A 15,535-nucleotide genomic window follows, 5' to 3' on the forward strand; every position below is an offset into this window, starting at 1 on the left:
TTAAAGACAATCACTTCGTTAAAATTACATTGTTTTGTCAAATTGAAACAAAAAATTCAGAATTCCATATAATGAATTCTTTAAAAATAAGTTTAATTTTAAGAATTTGTACATTTTTTTTTATAAAATTTTAAAGTAACATTCCAAAAATTTTCCTATTGTTTAAGAAATAGAAGAATTTTTATTCATACTTTTCAGTATTCATTATGCCACTCAATTATTTTTTAAGTTTTTACTCCCGCTGTTTTCTTCAAAACAATATTAAAACATTAAATCTTAAAAAAAAAATATGAAAGTTTGTAATGCTATTTACATCACTGATTTACTGGTTTATATTCTAAATAAACCATCGGCTGAATCAGTGATTTTTAAAAGATCGTTAAAAGCTAGAAATATTCGAATAGTTTTCAGTCAAATATGAATGTATTTTCTGTAACAAACTGTTTCAACGAAACACCAATTCAGATCTCATGGCAACTTATGATCCGTCGTAATATATATGTAGATAGGGTAACTTCTTAGAGTGGTATATGTTTCTGCCATCCATTATATATGCAGTGTGTTTTGCTTTCAGGAAAAAAAATTTGAAAACTTGAGTCTTTTCGTTTTATTAGCTAACGTTATCACACTGCTTCCAGCCATTGTTATCAGGTGCCATTCTAATAGGTTTCTAAATAACTAAGCTCTTCTTACAAGCCGCTCCGTTTTATGCTTAAGCTACCTGTTCCCTCCATTTACATTTATTCATTGGGTTTAAGTACAAAAAAATGAACACTATATAGGGTAAATGTTCACGAGAAATGATGCCTAGAATTCCATATATGTCTATTGATTTTAAAATTAAATTGCTATAATGTACCATCGAATGTTTTGTGAAAAATTTCAATAAGATTGGCATTTTTGTTTTTTTAGAGAACTTATGCTTTGCAGATTGAAACATAAAAAAAAAAATGTTTTCGATTAATTTTTAGGATAAAATCCAGGAAAGGGTTTAGTTAGTAACGAGGAAATTTATAACTTTATTCTGAAACATTTTATTGAAAAGTTTTTTTTAAAAAAGATTAATTTTTTTATGGTTATCATCTTTTCTAATATTCACATCTTCCATCATTTTTATTTATAATTTTTTTTAAACATATTTTACACGGAAAACAATATAATTGATTAAGGACATTCTAATTTTTTTATATATTTTTGCAGAAATGCATACAAAAGTTTCAGTCTAGAGAAATTTTAATTTATTTTTCATATATTCATTTAAAATTTAACATTAATATAATTAATAATAGTAAATAATTTAACTTGCATTAATTTGTTTTAATCTCACTTCTCAATAATAATAATAATAATTTGTGATTATAAAATTTAAATCAATAGCAACAAGAAGTTTACAAATATTTTCTTCTCTTATATTCTGAAGTAACAAAAAAAAAAAAAAAAGGTGTGGGTATAAAATAAGTAAGGTCAAAATTGTCATCCTCATAAATTGATTTTGTCAACCTTAATTTGGATTTTAAGCATCATTTCCACTGGAAATATTGATGGAGCATACATTTTATTATTGCTTTCAAATATAATAATCAAATGATTTTATCTGATATTTATATTTAATTTGCATTTATGCTTCAAAACAATTATATGCGTTGCATTAACGAATGATTAAACTTTTTTGATTACTAAGATATTATCTACTTAAGTGTGTTTTAATTCATATTTGCGTGCTAAGCTAATTTTTCTGCCAGCAATAACACTCTATCAATATTTCTCATTTTTCGTGAACTCCAGCCAGTTGCCTCAGCTAAAATGTTTTCACTGGCTTTTGGAGACTGGCTTTCAAATAATTTCCGGGGTTCTGTTACGCGCCTTGGTAACCCATTGCCATCATGTTATGCTTAATATTTGCACCATATAATTTTGTTAAAAGTTTAAGAACGTGCGTCTATTTATATATACTCATGATTACGCATATGGAATCGCTTGTTTGTGTTACTGGTTACTCCTCCAATGTGTTGCCAGCTGTTTCATATTGCGATGTTTTTTCTTAAATGTTTTTTGCTGCTCTGTTTAAATGCACTTTATGAACAAACCGTGAAAGCGTTCAGTCATTCTGAGCACACGGTTCTATTTTTTGCGAGTACTATCTGTTGCTTCTGTCCTGGATTTTTATACTGTTGGTCATTTGATTTTTCGAATTCAGCTTTTGTGCTTAAAAACTTGTTGTTATCGACTGTGTTATAAATAAATTATTCTTTCAAAGCCAAAAAATTGGTTTAAAGTTTCCGCTTCTTGATTCGTAGCTGCATTTAAATGAACAGCGTCTACTTTGAAAGATATATCACCTCTCGGATAAATATGGCGATATTTGTATGCATTCTGTTGTTCATTTTATGAACAATATCAGTAATTGTTTCCTTTTTCAATTTCATAATGGCATAAAAATTATTTTATTTAGGCGTATCCTTTTTTCAATTTTTGAGTGTAAAATAGATGTGAGGAGAGTTTAAAAAACGAATCTTCGTTTTTGTGATGTTATTCCTGAGCTGACTGTAGTTAAATAGCTCCAGTTTCTGCATTTACTTTTATTCATAATCAAAATTGATACTTAGAAAATTTCTGAAACTGCTTTTTCTCTCTTCTTTCCCAAACAATAAAAATTCCAAAAAATGCAGTATTAAAAGCGGTGTTAAAATTACGCATTTCTTCAGCAATTTTAGCATAGAACTTTCATATCTTTCATCTTGATCATATACCAATTTTATCTACATCCTTTTTCTACAATATATATATATATATATAAAAATTTAGGCCTGTCCTTTTTTCAATTTTTGAGTGTAAACGAGAGATATTCTTATTGTAGTTTTCCTGTGTTAAGTACAAATAATATTGTTACTGAGTTCTACACCATTCTCTGTGATTTCATCTTTTTATGTTGCCATTGAAAATTCCATAACTTAGAAAACGTCTTTAATTTTTTAATATGTGGTTAATAAGAAGTAATTTTTGGGAAAAAAAAAAGAACAAAATTGTTGGCAAAAAGTATATGAATGCAGTGTGGAATAATTAAGGTTTAAAATCATCTTTTAAGCAATATCTGTTGATTATTTATACTTAGGATTGACTTTCATTATTTCACCCTTCGGATCTAACATTCACAATATTTTAAATATTTTAAATTTTAAATTTGTTTCCACAAATGTGGGTCTTTTCTAAATGTGTCATTATTTCTTTTATAAATAATTCTGAATTCACATATTTGTTTAAAGATGCTAATTTTCAGATTAACAAGCCCCGGTGTTGGTAAATTATGTTTTATTTCTTCATATTGCTAAAAAGTATTTGATGTTGCTTTTAAAGTACGCGCTGTTCATTTGAATCTTCACAAAAAAGAATTTCGTGCATTATTAATTTTTTTTATAAAATAATATTATAATGCAATATAAATAATTACTTTTAGACCTGAAAATGGGTCTTGATACTTTTTAATTAAAAAGTTTAAATTAATTATTAATTAATATATGTGATTATCATCTAATTATGTTTTTTACATAAGAAAAAAATTGCCTTAACACTACAAGATTTTAGATATTAAAAATGAACTTAAGTTTGCTCTATGTTATATTTATGCATAACTATCATTAAACAATTTTTTTAAGTTATCAAAGGTTGCTAAAATTAGAGCTAGAAAGTACATTAATAAAATCTTAATTAGAATTCAAAATTTTAAAATTAAACTTATAATTTACTTTTCCTGTAGGCGACAAAGAAAATATCTTGCTTAAAATAAATAAAAAAAAGCAATTAATATTTAAATTCAAATATCCAAAAATTGAAAAAGTGATAATAAGTTATTCTTATTTAAATTTAGATTTAATAAGGAAAACTAATAAATTTCAGACAAGTAAATATTGAATACAATGTAAAATAGTTATTGCATTAAAAATTTTGTTATTAAAAACAGTCATCAATATTCTTTAACTTTAACATATTAATTATTTGAAACTTGACTTGACAGACATTTCTTCTTTTTGCAGTATTGAAGACTTAGTTGATTTAGTGCTGACTGTAGTGTGTGAATTAGCCTATTTCAGGGATTTTGCTGACTGTATGATATAGTGGCAATTCTGACCATTTCTATTAGTTGCATTGTACTTGTGATGCGTTTGTAGATCTATAGTACAGTATATATTCAAATTCTGACTCTGTGAATATTCTCATTTCCATGTACCTATCTCTTTTATGTATTAGGATTGTAGAGTAGTAGTGTAGATAATGTACTTACTCTTCTTTTAACTAATAGCATACTATACTATTCTGCATGTATTCTGAAGTTAGTGAAGTTGAGCATTTGAAAGAAAGTTTCATATTTTAATATTTCTAACCTGAAGCATTTTCATTGAATAATACGGAACACTTTGATGAAAATAAAGAAATACATATCTATGTTATTTGCAATGGAAACATTTTTAACTTGGCTTAGAGACATCATGTCATCATTACATGTTGGGTTTTGTAGTATGAATATTAAAGGTTGTTGCTATAAATGCAATTATTGAAGATTAATTGAGAAGACATAGAATTAATTTCTTACTACTTAAATGAATTATTGCGATTACCAATAATTTTAAGAATTTATTTTTATTTGATCACATTTCAATAGTATAATTTGATTTAATTTCATAACATTTTCCTTTTGAAATATTTTTTTAGAAAAAAATAAACAATATAGGAGAGGGGGAGAGTCATTATTACCTTATAATAAGACTTTTCTTCAAATGAAGAAAATAATCATAATGATGACTGAGAACATATATTATGTTTGAAATGCACTGGAACTAGTTCAGTTTAGTTACACTGTCTATTTCCTGATACTTGACCTGTAATCATCCTATGAATCCCTTAGTTTTAGATTCCTTTAGCTAATTGAAAATTTACTTCAGCTCACATGTATAACATATACTTTCATAATCACTTTAGGTGCAAAACTTTGCATGGAAATGAAAATTTAGAGCACTGTTTTTTGTAGAACTCTAGCACGCTACATGTATTCAATACTGTGTTTATTTGTGGTAAAAATATTATGTGCTATTTTGATTATTAAAGTGATAACATTAAGAAAACAAGAATTGAAATTTTTAAAATGAGATATTTTGTACCCTTTAATATATGAACCTCGTTGTCTAATGCAAACACAACGATAATTAGTTTTAATGAAAAGAATGAATAGTTAGTTTTAATGAAAGTTATGTAAAAAAATATTTAATGTATTGTTTTAAATACAACCTTCAAAATCATTTTTGTTTTATAATATTGGACTTTTTAAATATAGTTTTAAGAAGTTGGTTATAATATGTAATTACAATTTTAAATGCAAATATAAAGTAATGAGTTTTGATACCTGTTATTCGGGGCTTCAGTACTATCTCTCTTTTTTTCAGTACATTCTAGTCACATTTTTTTTTCTCTTTTTGAAGTTCGAATGAAAAAACATTTTATCTGCTTAAAGTAAAAAATAAAAATATTGCTTATTTATATTAGCATTTGTTTTTCATGCTATAATTTTTTCTTTTAAAAAATACTATATAATTTGATCTAGTTTCATTTTATAAAAGAAAAGCAATTCTTCAATACTCAAAAATTGGGAGGGATGAACTGATGTTTGGAATTATTTGAAATTTAGTTTGTTTATTGAAATTCTTTTCAATTGAAGGACTTTCATACATGTTATCTGATCGCGTTACCAAATGTATCTTGGTTAAAGTGTATCAAATGAAAACTTAAAACAATTTCACGGTGTTCCATGTGATAAATCATTTGGTATTGTAAAAATTGAATTGACAATGTTTTAAAGTCAGTTTTTCATTTGTGTAGAGAAAGATTTTGAAAATCTTCCAAATCATTCAAATAAGCTTTTTGTGTTTAATGGCTATTCAAACTGGCGTTATGTGTGGCATAAATTCTTCCATTAAAAATAAATTCTTCGAAATCGTACTTCTTCCTATCTTAATTTAAGACAAGGGTATTCTTAAAAATAAGTTTAAGCGGGTTATATTTCTTTCAGATGCTCAACAGGTAGCTCTTTCGCTTTCTTGTGAAACGTGGCAATATTATTTATTTTTATTGTAACAGATGGTATTGAAATGTGTGCCGTTTCTGAGCTTTCCGCTTTGCTTATTAGACTTAAATATTCGGTATTGGTACAGTAGTCAATGTGGTGTGAAAATATTTATGATCTGTTTTTATATTCTGTAGTCAACTTTTCTTATAGTACACATCTCTACCAAGTAGTAGCCATAGTACTATACATAGTCCAAATAGACCCTTTTCTTCAAGGTAATATTTTAACCCATGTAGTCCCCCCAAAAAAACTTTCTGGTAGACATTATCAAACTGAAATCTTTCCTCGTAGCCCTATTACATCATTTTCAGGATAAACAAACAGAGTATCATGGTAGTCCTTCTGTAGTTACTCTTTATAGTGAATTTCTTCTTTTAAAAATATCGTAGTCAATACAAAGTAGTACCTAAATAGTTACCTATTGTAGTTAGAAATTTTTTGTATCCAACCTGAAGGGGTTTTAGTTACCCCGTGGAATATTTTGGAAGGTAAGAACCTTTGAAGTTGTGTTTGTTTTTTAAATTTTTATTTGCTTTCGTTTCTTCAGAAATCATAAGTATTTTTGTTTCTGTTATATGCGCCTTTCTTTAATCCTTTCTTTTTACATTTTTTGATTCATTTTGATAATATTTATGAATTAGCGAATTCTATTTTTTTTGTTTTTTTGTTTGTTTGAAAATTATTTTTTCGCATTCATTTATTTATTTTTTCATTATATGTTTTGATATTTTGTTTTTAATATTTGGGAAGCGATGAATGTTAATAAAATGTTGAGGAACATATAAAACTAACATAACCCATTTCTAACTGTTGAGAAATCTCTGAATGTATATGCGTACCCATTTTAGTGTCAATGCGGTATATTCAGGATTCAGTTTGAATATTTATGTCGTTTAATTCTGACAGTATTCTTTATTCAAAAAGTGTTGAAAGTTCTTTTATTGAATCGCAGAACTTTATTTATGCTTCCTAGATAGTGTTTTTTAAACGATTTATTTGTGTGTGCGTATCGAAATAAAAATATGTCAATTATCCGTGCATGAATATTTCATTTTATGCCCTTTCCAAGTTCGTGTACTTTACTGAAATGTTCATCATTTATTTGTTTGCTGAAATTTACTTATAAAATATTTGTTTTGTCGTTTTCCTTGCAGTGGAATTGAATGGTCAGCAGACTTCACCTCCACTTCTAACTCAAGCGCTTTCCGGTATGTTTTCGCTATGTTTATTTTAGTTGTTTTTTGGTGAAATATGTTTAAAAACATAAATAATTTTCGGATTGTTCTGAGAATATTGATTGATTAAACAAAAGTCCATAGTATCAATTGTGTTTCTTAAGAAAATATTGAATACATTAAGACATTTTTAATTATTACCTTTTGTTTAATTATCTCAATTCAAAATTTTGCTCTTAAATTTTTTTCTTACAGGCCGTACAATTTCTCAAAAGCTTTTTCATTTTTATTGACGATTGTCAGATTGGTTTATTATCTATTGCAGAGTATGTTAGTTTGTATGCACCTGGTCTGAAAATAATTTGTTGGTCAACATTTCCAGTCGCCCATATAAAATAAAAAATAATGAAATAAATGCATTTGGTGATAAAGCCAATATGAAAACAAGAATTATCCATAATAAATTTTATTTAGTTTCCTAATGTCACTGAAGTCTAATGGTGGTTTGTCTCTTTGAATAGTGATCAACAATTATGGACCGCAGAGTTTTGCCCAGCCTACATCTCCTGCTAACAGTCGCGGCTTTCCCGCCACCAACAGCCCTGGACCCATCGACCTCTATACCTCTGGTCAAGACAGTGTTGGCTATGTGCAAGCCACCAGCCCCCAACCCACGGGCTTCCCACCTATTGCTGTAAGTAGGGTAAGTATCCTTACAGTCTAAATATTGATGAAGGACCAAGAATTTTCTAGTTGTTTAACAAGAGAAGAAAAAGAACTCTGTTGAGGAATAAAGAAAAGAAATATTTATTATCGATTTAGACTTAATCAATATAAAATAAGCATTGATTCACATGAAAACAAATCACCAAATTAAAAAAAAAATCATATTGCTGTTACAATGCCATTCTTAAAATTTTTTAAAACTAAGTGTAATGAACAGAGGATTATCATAAGAAAAAACGTAATGTTGAGAAAGGAATATCCTGGAAGCTTAAATTTGCTGTATAAATAGAGCAGATCTTTAGACGAAATATTATAGTCTAAATTAATATGTTTTGACGGAAAATTATATGAAAAATTGTGTTATATAACATTAATTTGAAGAAAATTATATGAAAATTTTAGTCATATATAACATTCCACCGATTCCGAAACCGTTTATTTAACCGTTAACCAACGATATATTTGATTATTTACGCTAAATAAAATATTTATTAATTTTTGTTTAATGTAATATAAGATGAAATCAGAAATCATTGCAACTATTTTAGACGTTTATTTGGCAGATGTTTCAGATTTATTATGGTCGGTAACAGAATCAGCGTATTTTTTCCCCCATTTATCTTATCATCAGTTTTCACTTTAATCGGATTAATATCTACAAGTTGATTGAACACATTTTAACGAGTTTAACCTTTTTCCACCAAAAAATGTTAATTTGCCAACTTTAAAAAACTAAAGGTTTGCTAGTGTAAGCAGTAAAGAAAAATAAATTAATATTTTGAAATTTTATTAAATTTCCATTTAAGCAAATGGTTTGTGATTACTGTTTACTTTTTTTTAAAAAAAAATCTTTATGGTATAGGATTTTTGTGTCTCCTTCAAAAGCTTTAATGAGGAATTATTGTTACGTGCTTGCATTTTCTTAGTCTGAAGGCTATTTAAAATCTTCATGTCTTTATAAGAAGAATTTTAGCAGCACCCCACGATGCCTGTAACTTGCATAATGTACATCGAATATTGTAACTTAAAAAATGCACTAAGGATTCGTTAGCAGTGGGAGAGAGAGTTTATATTGTATAACTAATGACTTCTACGCCAATAAGAGATATTTTTCGAAACAAGGAGTTGCAAAAAAATTAAACACAAATCGAGGCAAAATATCAATTAGATCTTTTCTCATAATTTCAACAACTCATGAAAAAATATTCTATCGCACTTGATTATTATTATTCGTTCTGTTACATTATAAAACATTAATGCATCATCATTCCATTCGCCTCAGCTCTGTTCTTGTACAATTTCTCATGTAAAGAAGCATCAGAAGAAGAAAAAGGAAAGGAATATTTGTTCCTAAGAATAAAGAAAATTCTATTAATCAGACAAAATCTGAAAATAAAATGTAAATAAAAGCAAATTATTTCAAGAAGCTCGAACAAAATATTTTTATTAAAGTGCGAAACCAACACAAATAATTTATTAACACGGGTCATAAAAATAAAATAAATTAATCGAAATTTGTTTCTTTGTGATTTAAAATTGTCTTACTTATAAGAAATTTTCTACATTAAACAACTATTTGATAAATGCAATTTTTAAACAAAAATATTCCATTGCATGAACATTTCTCTCCATTAAAGATTTCCAGCAACTTTGGTTTAGTACTTTTCGTTTTCATTTGAAGTGAAATTTGTAATAACCCCTCTTTTATAAAATATTTTTTCACTATTATGGTAAAAAAATATCCTTTCTATTTATGATATATATTTATTCTTAATGTTGATATGCATTATTAATAAAATTTTATTTAAAAGTTATGTTAATGCTATATTAGTGACTTTCATAACTTTTTTCATTTTATATTTTAGAATATTTACTTTTCCCATATTAAAATGATTTTATTGAATTATTTTCAGCATACTAATTACGTGGTTAAAATTTCAGATTAATTACATATTGTTTTCCTTCATGCTTTCAACCTATACTTAAGTTTTGATATATACCGAAATTACATTTATGATTATAATCTAATCGTATTGCTTAAATAAATTGTATAAAAAAAGATAACTGCAGATAATGTCTATTTAATATCAGTAACTGATTATGAATTGATTGTTCAAAATATTTTAATTTAAGAAATTTCTTGTTTGCAACTGTTTCTTATATTGTAAATGTTCAAACAGAATATGTAATTAAATGCTTTTCTTCATGTTATAGATCATTTTTTTATATGTTGATCATGATAGTAAAAAGTTGCTGCCAGTAGAATGGAAATTATCAAAGTAGATGCTACTAGAAATGCTTATAGAGATTTTTTTTTTAATAATTTAATTTTATGAGTATTATCTGTTAGTGAAACAAAAATCTTTAGTTAAATTTTTTTAATTAGATATAGTTTTTGATGAAAAAGTATCTACACATAACATTTATTTTTATTTATATGCAATTCTAATGAAATTTCTTTATATTGTGTAGATACACTATGTGGGCAACGGAATCGGGACTTACTGATTTCTGTATATTATTAGAAATGATTTATTTGAAATCAAAAAGACAGTTATTAAAAACCTCTCTTTTTGATAAATTCATCGTTTTTTATTTCGTTGAATTAAATTAGAATAGTAGAATTTAGTAGAATAGTCTTCTATTCTTTATTTTGATGACTACTAGTTGTTTACCGTTTGATGTAATTCTTGAGTTTAAAAAAATTGATAAAATGGCAGTAAATTTTTAATAGCAAAAAAAATACAATTTGAGTAGATTCTTTGCATAATTGAGCCGAATTCATCGACTGGCAAGCCAAAACTTTTTACTATTATAAAATGTTTGTCATTTAGTACAAACTTTAAAACGTTAATGTCATGTCTAATTTATTTAAATGAACGATACGCTAATAATTATTCTATCGACCGCTAGGGGCCGCTGATTGCCGCAGCCTTCACTAATGGATATCACTGAAATATAATCTTTACAACTGCCAAGAATTACAGTACACGGTAAGCGGAATTTTTTTCTACATTTTGGTTTTAAATTCCACTACGAGGCTGTCTAAAAATATTTTTTTTTTTTTTTTTGTAGAATTTTAACAATACGGCAATGTTGTTCAAATTTTGGTTACTAAATTTACAAATTATCAAACTATTGGATGACCATTTTTGTATACTATTCTTCCAAAAAATCGATCTGTTTGTTCGTTGAAAATTTTTATTTTGTCTTGAATCAGTATTCCTTTTTATTAAAGAATATTTGGTAAGATTTGGTTTTCTTCATTTTCATTACAAATGCTTGAATTCTTTTTTAGAATCCTTTTAATAAGCTATTTATTTAATGAGTAAAATCCAATCTTTATATAAGAAATTTTTGAACTTAATATTCAAATGTAAATTTTTTCTAAACTCATAAATGGAATCTGCTTTGAGTTTTACTTCATATTTGGGTCGTTTTAGTTTATATGAGGATCCAAATATATTAGCCATTTAATTTTGTTGCTGTTGTTTATTTAATGAATAAGTACACGTCCCCTTTTTTTTTGGGAGAGGGACTTTTATTTAAATTCTTTTATGCTTGTAAAAGTGGAATTCTGCAATCGATTTTTATTCATCTTCTTTCTGATGTACTACAATTCTGGAATTCGTAAATTTCTCTGCCATCAATGGCAAACCAATATTTTAATATTTCGGATTAAATTAAATTAAAAAATAATTATTAATTATTTTAAATTAATTACTAATGAATTTAAATTAATTATTTTAATTATATTTTGATTTCATATAAGCGGCATCTAGTAATAAATTTGAGAAAAGAAATGAATGCACAATTCCATAATATTTATCGTAATGAATGTTGAAGTTTATTAAAAACTTTAAAAAACTAGTTCTGGATGAATGAATGAATTTTATCCTAATTATTCAATGCGCCCAATTCTATACGAATCTTTGATTTGTTATCTATTCTTTTCCAGATAATATTTTTCTCATATGTTTTGTTCAGTTGTAGTGCCTGCCTCCCTTACATTGTTCTATGATAGTCAGTCATAAAATTATTGAATAACCTAGCTCACTTTTATAGCAGGGTGAAAACGATTTTATTGCTCAATAGTGTATTTCGATATTGTACAATGTTCTTCATTATTTTAAATAGTCTGGTATGTTTTTCCTTTTTTTTTAGATATTAGTTTTTGTTGCGTAAATATCATTGCGATTCTGTGTTACTTGGGTCCTGATTTATTTTTATGAATTCATTACTTTATACAATGACCTATATTCATTGTTTTTAACTTAATATTGCAAAAGTATCTGTTTTTCCTACATCTAAGTTGGGTTTTTTTCCAGATTGGAATGCGCTTTCACTCAGGTATGGAGGAAGAGGATAAACGAACTGTGTATGGACAGCCTTGTGTTTTGCAACAAGTGGCACCAGTTCTTGCTTCCCTTTCCTTGGATTTGGTGCCCGAAAGAGCGCACTTAATTTGTGGTTGATTCTTCTTACTCACTCCTCCACCAAAGCATTATTATTATTGATTAGAAAATGAACACGTGCTCGCCACTCTTGATTTTTTTTTTCTCCCTTCATTTTGTGTGTTTTCATATAATTTGAACTAATCCAAACTGGGCAGAAAAAGAACTTAATGGGAGAAATTTTCGTTTTTCCCACCTGTAGTGAAAGACATGCAGCTCGGTTTATTTCTCCTCCCAAGACATTACTACTATACTGTGTGCTTCTTATTACATACATTATATATATATATTGACATTATATATACACAACCCCAGATGAACTGCAGCATTTAACTATCAAGAATTGCAAATCTATATATTATAAGAATAGCTTGACGTTGTAACTGTTAATCGTAATGTGTTCTAAAGACAGCTTCTTTTGGTTTTTACTGTAATAATGTAATGATATTGAACTTTTTACTTGTTGAATATAGGCATCACAGTTGTCATTGTGTTCTCACTGCTTCTTTACCTTTTTCAAGAATGAAATCCCGTTTACTTGGGTTTTTCTTCCGAAAGAAAATCCATCGTAAATTTAAAAAAGATACCAGAGGCCTTCAGCATTGCATATAACAACGAATTCCAGCAGCACTCTATTGTTACTTATTTATTACTATTAACACTGGCATTTACTTAGTAAGCTTTACTGGAAGCCATTTTTTTTATTTTATTTGCAAAAACAAAAAAATAATCATACAGAAATGATTTTTTTTTTTGAATTTTTTCTGTGCATTTTTTTGTTTGTTTTTCTCTTTTTATGTGTAATTTTATGGTGTTTTATATATGTTGGCCAATTTCAGTATCTGGTCATGTATTTAGCCAAGCATTTGTTTCTTTTTTTTTCATGTGAAATTGATATGTTTTAATGTGTATTATCCTGTGGCAGCCCAAAATTCAATTAATTTTTTATGATAATTTAGTTTTGTGATGCTTTTACCAACTTTTTTTAGCCATTTATGAATATTTATTGATAAGAAAAGCATAAATTATATGCATCAAGTTATGTATAATTGCTGTTACATTTTATTTTAGCATTGTGTTATATAAAAATTAAAAATTATTATAAAATATTTACCATTAATATTATTCATAAAAAATCATTAAAAAATTCTGCATTTAATAAATGATTATTATATTAGATGCTAAGAGAGATTAACAGAATTTATTATATAGATAATTTGTAGTTAAGCATTTTTCATCCTTAAAATTATGATTTATATAATGAAATCTAGAAAGAATTTTTCTTTGAAATTTATCTCCGAAATGTGATTTCGTGATCGTAAGGTACAAACACCATAGTACAAAAAGGAATTAAACTATTATTTCTTTTGTTGGATGCTTTTAATTAGAAATATGATTTCTAACTTGGAAAGAATTCATTTCGATTCCATTAACCGAACATATCTACTCAAATTATCACATATAGCATCTATCATTTTTATAATATCCAATGTTAAAGAAAGTAGAAATTGCAGTATTTTTTTATTTTTGCAATAATTTATTTTCAATATAAATGAAAAATTAATACGAAAACATACTTATACAATTCTAAATGAAAGTTAGTCTTTCATATATGATTAATTCATTGCTCTAATATTTTATGCAAATCCTTAATAGCTGTAAATGAAATTTAACTTGAATTCTCTTGAAATAAAGTAGAAAGAAATTATGTAAAAGTATACAGTTTTTTTTTTTTTTTTTTTTTTTTTTCAATTTTCTTTGAAGTTATTTTTGTTTTTGCATTCATTTTTGTGTTCTGTTTTTTTAGTGTGTTTAATTATAGAATGGCAATTTATAAAGATAATTTATGTGTACAAATGTATTAATATGAAGTTCCTCTATAAATTAGGCGTATTTAGAATGTTTAGTTTGTTAGAATTTATTTTAATTTAGCGTAGAAAAAAATGTGATCCTAATTTATTTTCTTTAAATGTTTTTTTTTTCTTTCCTCTTTTTTCAAACATTTTAATTATTTAGGTAAAATAAATTCTGCTATAAATCTCAGATAAAAACTTTCTATATATTCGTATCAGTATGCAGATATTGAAAAAAAATTCATCAATTAATTCTGCTATATGCTATGTTTTACTATTTAACTTCTTTAAGAGATACGTTACTGATTCTCTGTCATAGTTTTTTTTTTTTTAAATTGTATTCATTATGATTAATTTTTTTCCACTTTTGTAATATTTTAAACTCTTCAAACGCAATTTGAAAATTTATTCTTTCAAATAATAATTACATTTTTGTATGTTATGTGCATTGTCTTAAATTCAATATCTGCATGCTGCTTAATAAAAATTCTAAATTTTCTGAAACACCATTTATCTTGTACATGATATAGTGTAATTTCATTTTATAAAATTACATAGTTTAGTACATATTTCGTATATTCTATGTGGGCTTCCTACTATATGAATATGGATCTAATATTCAAATGAAATATTTCCCTTTGCAGTTGTATCTTTTATAAATCCATGATTCGAACAATATTTATACTATAAAAAAATTCTAAAGCAGCATTATCTTTGTAAGTATCTTCTTAAATTATTTTTGGAGGTATTGACTCTTATTAGTTTTTCCTACTTTTCTGTACATTTCAAAACAAAAGAAAAAAATGCATATTTAATGGGCTGTTCCACTGTTTACATTACAGTCATATGCCTTCTCATCTTCTCTAAGTATTTCAAAAATATTAATTAGAGTAACAAAAGAATGAAGATATTTTAGGAATATTTTCTTGCTATCTGCCACTGTGATTTAATTGGTGATAAATGCTTTATATTTTACATTTAGAAATTATTTTAGAATTTGGTTATTTGTTTTCAGTTTTACTCTGTTGTACCAGTGTAAAATATTTTAGCAATACCAGTGCACAAGCTCTAGAACAGTGTATGGATCATTTTCTTATATTTATACAAAATTTCACTTATATGTACAATTTGATATTGCTTAACATACATGTTTAAAATTATTTTCTTTAATGTCTCATACAAACTATCTATGTCATAGGATAAATGTGCTGC

At 26.4% G+C, this 15,535-nt stretch overlaps 1 protein-coding gene across 7 annotated transcripts in view; it reads left to right on the forward strand.

Annotated features, from left to right (window-relative positions):
• Positions 1 to 14,093, forward strand: part of LOC129971466 (RNA-binding protein Musashi homolog Rbp6-like) — a 573,575-nt gene extending 559,482 nt beyond the window's left edge. For 3 of the 7 annotated variants that reach the window (XM_056085255.1, XM_056085256.1, XM_056085258.1), the window contains exons 12-14: positions 7,270 to 7,323; positions 7,812 to 7,993; positions 12,345 to 14,093. In XM_056085255.1, the coding sequence (XP_055941230.1) occupies positions 7,270 to 7,323; positions 7,812 to 7,993; positions 12,345 to 12,491 (383 nt within the window). In that variant the 3' untranslated portion in view covers positions 12,492 to 14,093. Of the gene's footprint in view, positions 1 to 7,269; positions 7,324 to 7,811; positions 7,994 to 10,929; positions 11,010 to 12,344 lie in introns of all 7 variants that reach the window. The other 4 variants (XM_056085259.1, XM_056085262.1, XM_056085260.1 and 1 more) reach the window with 3 other exon arrangements.
• The last annotated feature ends 1,442 nt before the right edge of the window (positions 14,094 to 15,535 follow it).

Source organism: Argiope bruennichi, chromosome 6 (assembly GCF_947563725.1).
Source record: "Argiope bruennichi chromosome 6, qqArgBrue1.1, whole genome shotgun sequence".
NCBI classification, from domain to species: domain Eukaryota; kingdom Metazoa; phylum Arthropoda; class Arachnida; order Araneae; family Araneidae; genus Argiope; species Argiope bruennichi.